Source organism: Rhyacophila brunnea, unplaced genomic scaffold, assembly GCF_057557595.1.
Source record: "Rhyacophila brunnea isolate RB1 unplaced genomic scaffold, BYU_Rbru_1.0 scaffold_7, whole genome shotgun sequence".
Classification (NCBI taxonomy): Eukaryota; Metazoa; Arthropoda; class Insecta; order Trichoptera; family Rhyacophilidae; genus Rhyacophila; species Rhyacophila brunnea.
This window is the reverse complement of record NW_028233339.1, coordinates 31,497,589-31,514,968: the sequence shown is the minus strand read 5'-3', so window position 1 is coordinate 31,514,968 and position 17,380 is coordinate 31,497,589. Positions and strand designations below refer to the sequence as shown.

At 32.4% G+C, this 17,380-nt stretch overlaps 1 protein-coding gene across 2 annotated transcripts in view; it reads left to right on the top strand.

The window, feature by feature from the left end:
- Nucleotides 1-17,380, top strand: part of Tpst (tyrosylprotein sulfotransferase) — a 588,562-nt gene that overhangs the window by 423,989 nt on the left and 147,193 nt on the right. Inside the window, exon 1 of one of the 2 annotated variants that reach the window (XM_085958008.1) lies at nt 983-1,170. The exons of the other annotated variant lie outside the window; for it this stretch is intronic. Coding sequence (XP_085814134.1) covers nt 1,117-1,170 — 54 coding nt within the window. The 5' untranslated portion in view covers nt 983-1,116. Of the gene's footprint in view, nt 1-982; nt 1,171-17,380 lie in introns of those variants that run through there. 2 annotated transcript variants of the gene reach the window in all.

The window sequence follows — 17,380 nt, the reverse complement described above, 5'->3', positions numbered from 1 at the left end:
TTTTTATACACAAGCTGATTGGGCAAGGTAAGGTAAGTTATATATTGAACATACATAATTTTGAAAAACACTTCTGAGAAAATATATTATAACCAATAGAAAAAATATTTTTGAAAAAAGTAAGACACCCGGCAGGAATCGAACCTGCATCTCTTAGGTTTACGCCTCGTGCGCATTGTCCACTATGCTACTAGGTGACATACTAATTACGACAAATTTTAACTATTGACCCTTATACCTAATACCTGTTCATCAGCGCTCTTCCAAATCAAGCTACTATTGGCAATCGGTTTTGGTTTATTTAATCAATGTAGGTACTTACTACTTTAATTACTAACCGATTTCACGGATCTCTCCAATAGTTTATGTTGTAACTTACTCGAACTTGCTAATAATTTTTATTAACTATTTATTTTTTATAACGAATAATTCACCAATATGAATTATTCGTTGAATAAAAGAAATAGTTAATAATTATAAGTTATATATGCTTAAAAAAAATAAACTATACACAAAGAATTCCACTGGTGAATTATAGCACTGTCTTACCATTTTTCGCCATATGTTTGCACATAATAATATTACATTTACGAGATAGGTACATACTGCATTTTTCATATTTTCCTCATATTGTTTGGTGTTTTTACTACCGTAGTTTTATACTCTTGGTAAAATATTTGAAATTCCTAAATGTTTTCGACGATAAAATTATATTATAATTTTCCGTAGGTACAAATTTATATAAAATATTTAATAAAATATATATCATTCGGTTTACATACATCAATCAAAAAGAAATGTCTAAAAATACTTGATCCCCCATATGTGTGCACAGCCGTAATGAAACTACATTTTATTTGTTTGATGAACATAATATATTCAATGTTTAATTAAAAATCATTTGCTTAAATCATTCCATACAAATAAAACAGTTAGGTGTGTTAATAAGTTTGTTTCATTATTTCTTGTATTTTCGACGCGGTGGGTCACCTTTGTGGCGATCTTTAAAACAATATCTATAATTATATTGAAATATAATATATGCTTACATTATTTATTTTTCAAAAGTTAATGTTATATATTATTAAATTTATTATATATTAAAACGAAAGAAAAATGTTCATGCTCAAATTAGGCCAGTGCTTCAGTAAACCCATCTATGATTCACAGGTATTTTATTGTTTCATTTAAAATTAATTTATACTTTTCATTTCATGTGTAAAATATTCAATATGTATATGAATTAAGCATTATTTTTTTACAAAACTCTCATTATCCTGGAACTTCATATTCGAAAGAAAATACTAAAGCTACATAATTGATATTTTAATTAAATGTACAGCTAATTATTACAGCTACCTACTAACATACGTTATATTATTATGTTCCCACCTTTAGTTCTTTTTAGAATCACATAAAAAAACTTCGTGTTAATATAATATTATTATCTATCTGGTGAGCGAATACCAAATTGTAGAGGTTTCGTAAAGGCCTAATTATACTGACAGATCCTCACGCCAATCGCCTGTCCTGATCGTCTCCTTTCTCATCTTTGGATCTTTCGCTCGAGTCGTGGTCAATTTTTTTTTCGCTCACGACTTGATCGACGATTCATGACAGTTGAGTCGATGATTACTGTATGATCTCGGTTATTGTTGATCCAACTATCATTATTCACGAAAAATAGGAATTATTCTATTTTGGTCACGACACTATAGAACGATCCAAAGTGACATAACGTTTGGGAACGAACGGAGCAGAAGATCGGTGTGAGTCGTTAGATCTGATTGGCTCTACTAGTCTACCAGTGTAATTTGAGCTTAACGTATTATCACAGACTGATTGGTTTACTGCTACGCTTTTAATATATGTTTTATTCATGTAGGCAATTGTTTAAATATATTTACTATGAATGAATAAATTTATTGAACGATGTGTACATGTAAATTTACATTATAACACTATTAAATAGTATTACTATTCAGTATTTTCTCAAGAGACGAAACAAAAGTGCAATGAAGTTATTAAATAAAAATAATATTACACACTTTGTAAAGTTTTTTGTTCTTTTTGTAATAAATTATTATGTATGACACGTTTTTAATTAAAACATGATTAAAATTTATATAAATTGCGATTGTACTCATTTTCGTTAAATATTTATGGCAAAATGACTTTAATATATATTTTTTATGATATGGTTATTGCAATGTTATTTCTAATATTTACAGACAACATTACTTCACATCATAATTATATGGATGGCACCTTAACATTGTTTAACATAAAATATTATAAGTAAATTATATTATCATAAAATGGAATTCCTCTAAATAATTGCTGACTCCACAATTACTCGGTTTTTTTGTGAAAACATTACACTGTATTCATCAATCGTGGAAGATCCAATCTAGAATAGGAATACCACCGATACACTAAGATTTAAAATTGTATCCGGGATTTAAATCCCTAGTAATTATGTCACTTGTTAGCATCTTTGTAATCCAAATCGAAACTACAATAAATATATGCACAGCAATGGTACACCACCCGTTTATTTAAAATTACATATATGATTTAATAGTAGAAAGCTTATTATAATCATAGAATATTTGGAAATATGCAGTTAATTCATTTAATTTTATTCGTTATTTCATTCGTTATTATATCGCATGTATTTAAATATTCAGGCGCCATTCAAAATTATTCAATTATACTTAAGTGATTGAAAATCGTAATTAGCGAATATTATAGCATAATATATTGCTCAGATTGTACAATAACTCTCGAAATAGTATGTATATTCTTTATATTTATATTCAAACTTAAATGCAGATGTTTTGTTGCGAATTAAGATTAATTATTTTAATAATTATATCACTCCAGCCATGACTATGCACCTACTACCCTGAACATAGAGTTACATTTCACTAAGAACCACAAGGATTTATAAAAATTTTACATAATATATTAAATATCCCAGCTAAGTGCAGTAATAATATGTTTTTGTTCTCGAAATGATATTATCACTTTTCTGCACATACTGTTGTGATAGTTTTACAAACGGTTCGCAAGTCGACTTAAGTTTTGACGACTTGTTCGGGCGTACCGTCTGAACATCATCACTACAGTATTGTGATTAACACAATCGTCATTACCAGTCGTATTGATTAAACATGGGCGTCTTTATTTGCACCAAATATTATTTTAAATTGCATTTTAAATATATTATTTTAATGTCTCGCCTAACAGTGTTCACAATGCACATTCTGGCAAATATTAATTTTGTAGCAGACCTCATAGTTATTGGCAACATCCACTGTACGGGCGACTACGTGATAACTGTTTAAAATTTAGCAGACATGTTTGTTTACTAATTCCAACTGTAGGCTTAATTGTTCAATGCATAATTTATCGTCTCACTTCAAAATGTATAATAATGTATTAATGTCATTGATCGGAAAATTAATGCAAATTAGCTGTTTGTCTATGGAATATTTGTTTTCTTAGATTTTCCATGTAAACATTGCAAATAATCACGTTATTAAAAATAAGTTTCTTCATGTATTATTTTTTCAAACTTACATCTCAACGTTAAAAACAGATCGGTACCTATCACAAATCATACCAGTATTGTATAGTGTCACCAGATAAATATAATAGGGGGCGACCACTGTACAATTTCAGCTTTACCCAGTTTAAACAGTAATATTTTCTGACATATTATTTCAAAACACCTGCAAATGGTGTTTTTAACGTTGCTTTCCGAAGGGTATGTATCTTCCGCAAGACGTGCTTTCTCTCTTCTGAGTAATGACCCGTACTCTCAAATCCATTGTTATAGTTTTTGTAAGGTCTTTCTCAACCTTTACCTTTCTACATCGAATGACATTATTAACACAAAACCTTGAAATTTTGAGTTGCTTCTCTATAGAACTAGGGTATATAATTTTTGACTTTGTCTCTCGTTTTAAAATAAATCTCATTGATTTAAAATATATATATATAAATAACCTCTTCCACTTCTTTCAGTCCCTCGTTATTGGCTTCCTCATACATCTGCCGAACTTTGTATACTCTTATCTGCCTCCTTATCCATTGGTTTCTTTTGTGGTCTTTCCACCATTCCACGTCAATCCGTGTTTTAAACGCACTGGTAGAACACATCCCATGAACACTTTACGCCAGATTCATACTAGACTGACGTGTTGTGTCGTGATGCATCAGAAGCACATCGAAAGCCTATATTTTGAAAAATACTGGCGTCAGAATAGTGTGCACGCCTTCATACAAAATATAGGCTTCCGATGTGCTTCTGATGCATCACGACACGACACGTCAGTCTAGTGTGGCTACGTCATTGCGCTTTAGGCACAACGGGAGGCGACTTATGAAGTACTATTCAGGCGCCTAAATGTGCTCCAAAATATCAAATCCAAAACGGCGGAAGCAACAAATTGCCAATTTATATATTATGAACAATAATATATTTTATTGGTTTTTCTTTTCTTCTTTTTCTACTAACTGAAGTAAGAAAAAAAAAGTTGTAATTTCCTCACGTAACTCATCTTGCCGACGTATTTTTGACCTGGTGGAGATTTCATTGTATACAGTATAGTGCCATAAATAACTAATTTTCGCCTAAATAACCCTTACGCCTCTTTGGCTTGTCAGCCTCAATATATATATATGGTGAATATGTTCAATATTTTATCATGAATGAATAATACGCATGTTGTGTTTTGAGACGAGATAAAAAGGTAAACACTTTTTTTCGAGCACCTAAATCATTCCGTAGCAGCATTTTATGGCGCTAGGCGGCCCGTGGGGTGCGTCACACGTCATAACTTCAGTGTTGCGAATGCTCACGAGACTTTCCCCGCCCACCTGTTTACTTGCCGCTTTCCGACACTTCCGCCCAGAAAGAAATAAACAGCGGCCCAGAAGCGAATCTAGGTTATTGCTAATAAATATGGCCCGTGTATCTCGTGTTGCGCCGGATAAGCATTCTGGCTTGATATAAACGAAAATGATCATGTAATGCGCGCCCCTTTGTAAGTTAAGGCGCCTATTTTTCGCCCGGAATACAAAACTAAAAAAATGGTTTTGGGCTCGGCTTCAAAGAGAAAATGTTTTTTGAGACCATTTTGCTTCGTGTTCCTCTAAACTAAATAGTCGACTTCGGAAATGTAAGGTTTTTTTATATTCTCATCAAAATTTTTCTCCATTGAAATAACGTAAAACTTTTCAACTAGCGTAGGCACTTTTATAGTGGCAATATTTTTTTTCCTCCTCTTTGTGTGCATAATTGACATTACTATGAACGATATATATAATATCGTATAGTTAAGTTAATATTTTTTTTGATTCACAAAATAATCTGTTTATGCCGTATGGGTACACTAACTGCCTCGCCACGTTCGCTGAACAAAAATAATGGGGTTACAACTTGTGATACAGTGGAGTAAATAACATTTGTGGCTAGTTTATTAATGCGGTGAGAAAGGGTAATTAATATTCTGATTACCTATTACTCGTTCTCTGTTTGCATTTTATGTCGTGGGTCGTAGAACACCCCAAGTGTGGTAAAGGTGCAAATATTAGAAAAAATGAAACTCCAAAAATGTTAATAAAATCTCTAAATAATGCTATTAAAACAGCTCTTATTTGTCAATCTCTGATTTATTATGGTCGAAGATTCCTTGAAAATTTAGGAAGTCAAAATTATCAATTACTTAATCTTGATATGTTTATAGCTCAGCCAAACATCAAAGCGTCTTCGTGTATGTATGACAATGTAACCTGCAAATATAATAGCATGTGCTTACTAAATATAAGTAAAATATTTTCTTACTTTGTTTTGATAATCACTAATCTTATATAAATGTATTAACAGTGTATAAACGTGCAGCTAAAAAAATATCTCTCGTTTCTGCAGCCTCTGGACAAAGATTTTCTATCTTGATACACTCAAAAACAAAATGTATAAAACGCTTATATGTTATTCTTATCGGTACATTTTGTGTGGCTTTTGAACCCTCTCATTAATTATTTCGCACACTGACGTCCGCGAGTGGGTAATATCATTTATTTAAAAATATATACATTAAATCCAAAAAAACTTCCCCGTTGCTTTTTACAATCGGTAAATGGAATAAAACCAGGGTGGGCAACCCTATCGTCATCATATGTAAACAGATTCAAATTTAGAGACGATGACTGCTGTATATGTGATAGCAACACCTCTCAAACAGTATGGCATGTCGTTAACAACTCTGCTTATAGAAATGGAGCGATGAGCTCTACTAGCTCTGCAGATAACATAAACACCAATGTTATTACCTACATCAACAACAAAAACAACAAAATATCACAATAATACAAAATATCTTTAATCTATTAAACATATTTTGCTAGATGCACCTGTGGGTTTTTGTAAAAAATGTAATTGACCGATATATTTTTTATTTGATATATTAGCTGTAACCATTGCAATGTACCTACCTACCTAAGTATGAAACATATTTCTCATCCCATTTTTCCTATACAATCCCCGACTCACGTCATCTCAAAAATGTCTAGAATCCTCTTACTCACGTATAGTATGATATACAATAATAATATGTCACACTCTATTCCTTTCCCTTAGAGAATTACCTACTCATTCATAGAATAAACACAAGTGCGTTTCTCCATTACGCGAGCCTCTTCTCTTTCTTCTTTTTGCAAACCTTTTCATAGAACAAGATCTCTGCTCTTGTCTAGCAAGTACCTATACCTACTTTCGCTCGTAAACGTGTTGGTCGTATACTAGTTTATTGATGTCCATATTACACCGGTCGTTGCGATTTCAATTCGCCGATTGGCAGTCACAAAAAATATGGAGAGTACTCTTGATATAATCGAAAGGAATGAAAGTATGTTCGCTGATGCACGCTCACGGTGGGCGGATCATGTTGTAAGGATGCTAAAATGCCGCCTTCAAACATTTTAGTGATTTAGCAAACCCGGACGGAAGAAGAAAATTTGAAAGACCCACAGTGTAGTAGTTTGACTCCGCTAATAGAGATATCACTAGGTCTAATATCGTATACCTTCTTAAAGCCTGACATTTGTACCACAGTTACTGTGTAGATAAATTATAGATAAATTAAATGCATCTACTGTAGATGCATTTAATTTATCTATCAATGATTATACCTTAACATTATTTATGACTTTTTAATAGACTACTGAGGGTATTAACAGTGGGTATCTAATATACTAGGTACGGTTATTCAGAACACTTTAAATATCCTACTACATTATTTTTTATACTTGCTTCTTTACTAAGACTTAGTGATAATTGGTTAATGTTATTTTATTGTACATTATAATTTGTTATATAAACGAGAATTATGCTGTATTTTGTGTCAGTGTGTATTTGCTATTAGTGAGTGTGCATGATGCATGAATCCTGGTCGTAAAAACGACTGAAATATAAAAGTACAAAACTTAATCAATTAGAATTTAAATTCAAATTTCATTAAGTAGTCAGTCGATATTATTATTTTTTGATAACTATCTATAGCGTATAAGTTATTATTCCTAAAATTTATCTGAATCACAAACATTAGGTACTTACTCATTAAAAACATAGAATGATAGTTTAAAAGCAAAATTAATTTAAGATTCAAATGATTGAAATATACCTTGTGTGCATTATTCTGTCATTATTCGTTGGGTTTTATTAATTTACATTGTCCGGTGTAATATTGCTTCCATGCAACCATTAAAATTCTTTATGGAATAACTGGCTTATTTTGATGACCGGTTGTTACCTCTTGTTCATTCTCAATAAACCACTGTATTATGTTATATTACCCGTCAAAAATGACGGGGGGTTATGTTTCATTTTCGTTTAGTGTCCCCCCAGGCACGGTCCGATTTTTACGATTTTTCCCAACAACCTTTTTTGCACTACTATTTTCAATCCAAACAGATTCTTTTTTACATACAAGATTCGCTGTAATAAATGACAAAGTAAAAAAGAGCGTATTTTTTATATATTTTTTTCATGTAACATTTTTCTACGAGGAAAACTGTTTCTCTATCTACGTATCTGGAACTACATCTATTTACAGCATATATGTATTTATAAACTGACTAAATTAACTTTGTCTCGTTATTATTTATTTAGTTATAACCTAACTTATTTATTGGCCTCTGAGAACTTTGGATCACTTAAAATTTAACTCTATTAATTACATAATAAATATATTTGTATATGTTTTCTTATCGTCATTGTCAATTGTGTGTAGAGATGACTTAACGAAAATGAAAGTATTGATATGTAGTACTCGATAACGGTATCGTATCGAAAAAAGAGTATTGATATTATTATCGTATCGAATGTCCATAATAGCCCCTGTACACATGCATGGATTGACTTGCAGCTATAGTGTGTATTTTAAAATATCGCGATAGTAACTGTTTACACGTAAAGGTGCTGACTGTCTCGCCAATCTCATCCTTCAAGAGTACCTAAGCGAGACGCGGTGTTTTCATTATATGCTACTATTTGACAGGTCGTGAAAATCGGTTAATCACAAAATGGGTCTGCGCAGGCGCAGATATCGAAGAAATCAACTGTCGCGTGAAAATTCTGAAGCTTCCGAACGTTTTTGATTCGTGCATGCAATCTTGCAACTTACATTATAATACATGACACGTGCATTTTCTTGTTATGGCCGCGATAATACGTACTGTCGGCAGTAAATCCATGCACGTGTAAACGGGGTATATGACCTATCTAAAAAAAATCAAGACAAAAGGTTATCGAATTACTTTTGGTCCATGAAGAGGTTTCAAAAATCGACCATTATTGATGTTGTATCGGGACAAAAGTGTCGATACTTGTATCATATCTATTAAAATTATCAATATCTGACAAATATTTGGTTTGACATATTTCACTTCTATTGATTCCGAATTAGCATAAACACGAAACTGCGGCATTGATTCCGTACCGCTTTTACAATGGCACAGGTACAGCATGACATATAAATAAATAAAAATTAAAAAAGCCTTTTATTTCTTACAAACAAAAAAGTAGATAACAGTGAATTGACTAAATCTAATGTATATATTATAACCTATGATTATATCTATTCTGTATATATATCGATCTATGATTGTATTTTCTTCCTTTTCTTTCTTTTTATATGTAGTTTATATAATATTAGTTATTATTTTTATATTTTTGTATAATACATATTATATATATTATGATTTTTATTTTCTATATAATATTATTATACAATGTTTATATATTAAACAGCATGACATACACTTATTAATATGTACTTGATTCAAATATTTAATAAATAAGGAAATAGTTATATTTAATCCAGCCGTTAAACCACAAACTGTAGGTAAACACGTGTATGTCGATTAATTTACTAGCCACCTATTCCATGTGTGTTGTACATCAATAATGGGGGCATTTATCTTACAGGTAGTAAAATAATACACAATCAGCCAAATGCTCAAAATACACGTGTTTATAACACACCTTCATAGTTTCACCCCTACGAATTATTTATTTACCAATATTCACTCGATATTTGCTTTATATATTATTACTAGCTGACCAGGCAAACGTTGTTCTGCCATATAAATTATTTCTAGTGAATATTTTGGTTGTTAAATAAAAAATAACGAATGTATCGTAAGTGTGTGGGGATGGGATCTATGACAGAAAGAGGAATAGAGCGCTGTAGACGATGACCGCCGATAAAAACATCAACCATTCATTTTCTCAATTCAAAATGAGTAATGATGTTCATAATGAATGAATTACCTGTGACAGGATCTCGTTGTTTAATGTTTATGCAATATCCGTCTTGTCCCTTCCAGAAAATTAGCGGATATTGGAGAGCGTCATATGAACGGTGTGTGTCAGCGATGAACTCCAGATTATTGTTTCTTCTTCGAATCACGATTTTTCGCGTCGATGTGCGGTCGCCAACCATGATTCCAGCAATGTCGTCAACAACAGGCACATTGAATCGACGCACGTGCTCTCCAGCTGGTGTTTTATCAGTATTGATGACAATGGCGTGATTGTCACTTTGCAATTCGTGCATGTGTGCTTTGAAGAATTTCAATAATTCATTGTACTCATTCAACAGGGCGTCCAGTTCGCCGACGATGCGCCTGGCATTAGGCGAATTGAGGCTATTGTAGCCACAACGTGCATCCACATGATTGATGTCCTTACCGCCCATGAAGTAGATTTGTAAAAATTTATGTGGTTCGTTTGGCATTGGCAGCAATGAGCCTACTTTGTGGTATACTTGGCCTTTGATTTTGAACGTAGAATGGAATTGTTGACCATTTGCCGCAGTATTGTGAACTATTTCTGTTGCTCCGAACGAAGTCATTTGGAAGCATGAATTGAATGTGCGAATGGACTTTAGGAACAGGTTTGAATCTGGAACCATGCCGATGAGCAAGCCGTTCAATGGTTCTGGTGGTATCTCAATTTCTGGTAGTTGCACTTTTCCTAATGCGCAACACATCCCGGCTGACTCATGTTTGAATTTGAGCGCATGACAATGGGGACATTCTTTGTCCATAGCACCAATCAGCACTTTCGGATGAGCGGAATATTCAATATCTGGCTCGTACTCGAATGCGAGACGAAGGAACGAAGCGGATGTTAATGTTCGATGTACTTGTTGGCGTTGTCGGTCATTTGCTCTGCGTATTTTAACTATGAACCGGCGCGCTTGGCTCCGTTCCAATTGTCGTTGTTGATTTCGTTCAGCTCGTGCCTCTTGTGATTAAGATGCACGCAATTGTGACATGCTTACACGCACATTTTTGTTATCTTGTTGGATTTGTTCGTCTGTTCTTTCTGCTCTACTATTTTGCATATTTGTTGTTTTATTCGTTCGACGGCCCAAATGGCCCCCCTTGCGTCTTGCTGGCATTGTGACTTTGATACACTCACATAAAAATAGATAAATTAAAATAAATTGTACAAAATTTTGCACGCACTGCGTTGTGATATGCCGAATGAAATGTCAAAATGACGCGACGCTTCTCTTGAATTCTTCTCGGACGTAGCGCCATCTTTCATTAAACAACATAAATAATTTCGTTCTGTTTGAAATACGAACGACGGTTAAATTTGTTCATACAAAAATAATAAAATCGCGATTAAAAAATGGGAGGGTGGGGGTAGGAGAATAAAAATTTGGGGTTATAAGTATTTTTTATGCCAAATAATAAAAAAAAATACAAAAAAAAAATGTCAAAAAAATAAAAGAATTTTTTTCTGGATAGAGATACCCTAATCACCTAGCGGTATGAAATATACTTGTTGACCTATTCTCATACCTAACAAATATACATAAAAAAATTCATAAAAATCGGTCGAGCCATTTCGGAGGAGTTCGACCACAAACATCGTGACACGAGATTTTTATATATATAGAGATAATCGCTTCGCCTATAATACCTGTAAAGTAATACGCTTATCTTTTATACAGGTAATTGCATTGTTTAATGAATCCTCTTATCATGGCTTTACAGCCTGTATGTATTGTTCGGACTAAATAATCGCAATCATTGTTATCTTCGTGTTTTGATAACAATGCACGGGAATCTATATTCAGTAAATTAGAGGTATCTCGTGCCTGATTAGTGATTTGATTACTAATGCAATATACTATCGCGATAATCCATTGTGCTTTATATAATAGCATACATATATCAGCTTATTATGTTAGTAATATGACTGACAAGCTTTCATAATGATCACTCCGTAACTCAGTGTGCTTTTATGTGCAAAATCATCTTAATTTAATACCCACAAAAAATACATGTGAATTTATTTGCAATTGCTAAAAACAAAGACGTGCGTGTTGTTACTGCAAAATATGATTTTTATAGCATGCCTTTGATCAACTATCCTAATTGTATTTTGCAAGCCCGAAAAATGAGGACACTTACATGCAGCATACACGAAGCCCTCAGATATCATAAGAAATAAACAGATCTTAGTAATTTTCGGGAAAGAAAACGAAGAATGTTTAGAATGCATACTTGGAAAGGGTGGACGATATTAGTATCTCTAACATAGTGATTCGCGGAAGACCTGCTGACCAATGTTCACACCTTTTATACCAATAAATTATTCATCATGTTCGATCCTACAAAGGATCTTATGGGCCTGTAGATTGTTTTAACCGGTTTTTTGTTTTAAACGAGAAATTATTTTTACCATTTTTCTCAACTTATTATGCCTATGCTCTGGGTCCAAACACATATTGAATAAATTTTGCAGAACCGGGATTCTAAATGACATTATAAATGGACACATTACCGCTCGGTCATCACAGCTTTTATACACATTATAACTTATTAATAATGATACGTATAAAATCAAATAATAAGACTTGTAAACTAATAACAGCACACAATATTATAAGAATATGTATTTTTTATCAATAATATTAAAGTTAATTTTTGTGTTAGGTACTTGATAACGTCGCACTAAAATGATCTAAAAATCTGAATTATGTTATATTTTAACTACTAAATTAATGTATAATAAATACTTTTTTACAAAAAAATCATTTTTGAAAACGTGATTTAAATTTTATTTACGTCCATTTAATTAACTACCTTTTTTCTAGTTTCTTTGACATTTTATGGGTCAGTCATGTAGATGAGTGTGGTGTAGCAGCTCCTACGAGTACTAGTTTAAGATAACATATGTTTAATTACGCCGGATTAACTCAGTACCAATTATTATGAGGTGAACTTTCGACAATAATATGTTTTACCTAAATTCAATGACGCCATAATTTAAAATTTTAATTACTCAGGCCAGCTATAAATTATTTCTTTAAATTAAATTTGAAAATAGGTACCTACCATTTCTTTTCGGAATTTTAAATACTTCAGATAGCTACGTAGCGTAAATTTATTAGCAAGTATTAGTAAAAATGACGGTAGCTTTATGGATAGATGCATCGTCTTAAAAGGGAAAGATGTGAGTTGGAATCACACTCAGTGCAAAGAAAACTACGTATGATTTTATAATAACGATGTTTCTGAAGTATTTTGATCGACAACTGCGTTGCGAAATGTAACGGGAAAGTATTGCAATCAAAATTTTCAGTATACTTGACATATAATGAAAAGCTCTTATTATGGTCGCTAGGTGTTTGTAACATTGCTATCGGATATTATACATACGTATATATGCGCAAAACGTTACCTTATAAAATATAAGTTCGTATTTACGTAGAGAAAGTTTTCTCTTTACTATCAAGCCTTATCATTAATTTTCTATCATACGATTTCCACTTCGCTGAACAAGTTGTGACCTTGCAATAATTTATGCAAAAATTATACGAAAGATTTTATCCTTAAATGGTAAAACAATATGGTCGAGATTCTGGAACTTTCTTCATCAGTCAGTTTGATAAATTGCTTTTAATTTCTTGCTGACATTCTCTAATTAACCGGACTCGTTATTTTATATTTTCCGAAGACCAAGCATTCTCCCTCTGAATATTAATTGCCTTACTGTTTTTAATTAATATTCCAATCGTTTTGAAATAGATTACTTTTCTCTACACGAAAATGTTTTCTTACCGCGAAAAACACGCCTGTTGATTGTCCTACGACCTTCTACAGACCCCAGGCACACACGCAATTCCGATAGATTTATGTTTTATTTACTTATATTTATTATTAAATTTGAACATTAAATTATAAAAATTATGTGTTTTCAGTGGGTTTCTTTTATATATATATATATATATATATATATATACTTTTCATAGTAATGCCTATCCTTAATTACGTCAACTAGATGTCAGATTTGTTTAATTTATTTATCATAGAATGGTGTCAGACAGATAAATCATCCTCGTCACAATCTTTAGTCTTGGAGATCCAATGAAGAAGAAGATTTTAAATATAAAGTGCTAAAACAGTAATTTTTATTTTATCGACGTTTGAAGATCTGTAGCCTTGCGTGTAATACATCCACGTGATTCATATCGTCGGTGATTTTTCTCCATTAGTAAATCGATCCGGATTGATGATATAAAATTTCAATTATAGATTTAACTAACTATATTTATGAAGCAGTAGTACAACTAAGACTATCGCTTGTAGTGAACACAAAAATAAATGGGTTACCTTCTGTGTGAGGTTATAACAAGATTCAAGTCTTGAGTGTGGATAAATATTGGATAAACTTAAATAAATGTTAATGACTGTGGTGCTTTCGATAATTACATAATATGTACTTTAACATGCATTAATAATAATAAAAACAACGCAATTTGTTAATATGGGACGATTATATTATGGTATTGCAAAAATGGAGAAAACACAGCCCAAAAACTAATAACAACAAATCCGGGGGGGAAAAGAAAAATTGATGACTCAAGTTGAGGTGGCTTGACAACGTTAAAAGAGACGCCACTGCACTGGGTTTTAAAATTGTAGAACTAAGTGTAAATAAAAGTAACGTAAAAGGCAGGCGTGTGGAGATTTCATGGAATTAGTCAAAATCTACACAAGATTATAGAGCGAATTTATCAATGAACCGATATAATGTGAACATCGTAAATTAAATTACGACAGTCTATACGCATCCCTTCTTTCAACGATTAATTAACGTACCCACTAAGACTCCAACAAAAACGGACAAAGAAATACTTTCCAAGGAATCTGAAATGTCACTATCACGAGATAACTCTCGCCGAGAAAAAAGTTGTATTAATAGGAGAAAAAATATCCCTGCCGGCCGTGTTTTTCGGAGAAGTGGTATTTATAAATCGTTATGTTTTCTACATTCTCCGAGTGTTTTTATCCGTGGAAGAGCGTCGTAATTCTACATTTCCTCGCGTGATAAATTGCTTTCCGTTCCTCGCTGACATTTTCCGATTAACCGAATACCTTAATTTATATTTTCTCCGACAGTGGTACTCACGTTTTCGTCCGGGATAAGCACCTGTGGTTAATTTCAATTCTTTTCTTGAGCCACCCATTTACTAACCCCTCCCCCCCTCATTATAATAAAATGCTTTCCGCGGTGAACATTTGTTTCAGGGACTCTGCGGACGGCCAACTAACGATTATTGCTTACGCGAAATAAGCGCTTTGGCGCAATTAATACGAAACGTTCGAATTGATTGGGAAAATATTGAAGTGGAAAAGCCATGTTTCATTAGGGAAACATCAATCTTTTTTATACATAAGCAGCTAAGTATATAAAACGCTGGTATTGTTGAAATCAAAAATTTTAATTGATAATATATTCTCTATAGACTAGAGCTTTATATATTATTTATTTAAGAAAACAAAACATTGTGAATATAACAAATCTAAATTAAAGATGTATACAACATGAGATTTACATTATAACAAATATTACCCTCACAAGACAGAAGAAGAGAATATAGAAAATAATAATAACAATAAAAACAAAAAAATATACTTAAGTACAATTTAATACAGAAAAATAAAAATTTTGAAAACAAAAAACATGCATTTTTATACAGAAAAACAAAGTTTCAAAAACAAAATGCAAAGTGCATCATTGAAAATGTCTATGTCTTTAGGTAGCGCATTTACTGATCTTGCACCCCTCGCTAATGGTGCCTGATATGATGGTGGCTTGACACGAGGAAACGGTTCCGATCCAGAATACACCATGGCTCCGACCACGTAGGTAATTGACAGGCGCGTGTAAATTCAAATTCATTAAGACACCAAGATTGGAAACCATCCCTCGCGATAACAAGCAAAAGTGTTAGTATGTATCAGTAGAAAGATAGAAACCGCTAATTTACTGAGGGATTAAGAGTACAAATGTAACAGTTATGTTGATTTTATATAAATTTTAAATTCTAGTTTAAAAAAATAATATAAATATTTTTCACGTTCTTATATTCATGCTATATAAGTGATAAGTGAGTTTAACGTGTAGTTTTTACATATATATTAATTTTAAAACTCTTTTTATATAATAATATCAGCTTGGGGTACCTAATGTTGATTCAAAAGTTGTAAACTTGCTGTCTATAAATATGTTTGAGATAATAAAACTTTCTTTATCAATGAACAATACACGATATTTAAGAATGTAGCATTTGGTATCGAATATTATATAATTTACAGTATCCCAGAAAACAATAGATTTACCGAGCGGGACTCGAACCGGCATTCATAATAATATTCCGGCGAATGCGTTTTACCAATTAATGACTTATCACATCTAAATTTACTGATAGTGTCACCTCCTTCGTGGCTTATCCCTACGTATATAATAACAATATTTGGTAAATGGATGTAATATGTTTTTCTTCCTTTCTGTTATAAATATAGGTGCCAATTATATATTTTTAAACGGTACCTCTGGACGAGTCCGGCTCCAATCAACTCAAACTGATTTGGCGTTTTGCCATGTGCTAATTTGGCACCTAAAATCAAACCAATAACTAACGCAACCAACCATAGTCCATAACCTTAGAATGTAGAAGTAAATTATGTTTGGTTTTTTTGTAATGTTTCCAAACCACTTTGCGTCTAGTGCGCCGGTTTAATTAACAAGTAGGTACATATGAAAAAACATGCTGTTTAATATTAATCAAAATAAATATTGCTGGTTCTCTCTGATTTTTCAAATTTCTCAATCGAAACGTAGCATCGGAGAGATATAAACGCCTTCTATTTCCGTATTACGTTTTCGGAAAAAAATCAAATCAAAAAGTAATGCATATTATTTGGTTGCTACATATTTTTTGTGAAGGCGAATTCGCAACAGAGGCGTGCGGCTTGTGGGACTATATCCGCACTTATTCAATATCTAGTAGTTGTTGCCTCAGGGTTGTTTTCACCCTCAATCCAATCAGCAAAATAGTCACACGTGGGACTGCGCCGCTCTAGAACCTTATTGTCAACAAACGAGCGTCAGCCACTGGAGTGGGTCGACAACCTTTATATGACAATAAATAAAACAGTCACAAATATATCGAACTTTACATAATATTATGTAGGTACATGTTATATCCACAGAACAAATATCACGCCAAATCAGTACATAATAAAATATTTATATTATGTATCCATATTTTATAGTGGGATATCGCATTGACGTATGCAAAAGTGTGCAAAAAATAAAATGACATCAAAATTTTAGTCTGCCATAATCATAATACTCGTAATATATAAATTTTATTCTTTCATTATAAACAGATAAATATTGCTGAAAGTGACGGAAAATATGATCTCTACTTGTAGTCAGTGCTGCAAATGTTAAATTTAAAATTGCACTAATTTGTCGTTTTTTCTACCCTACGCGTCT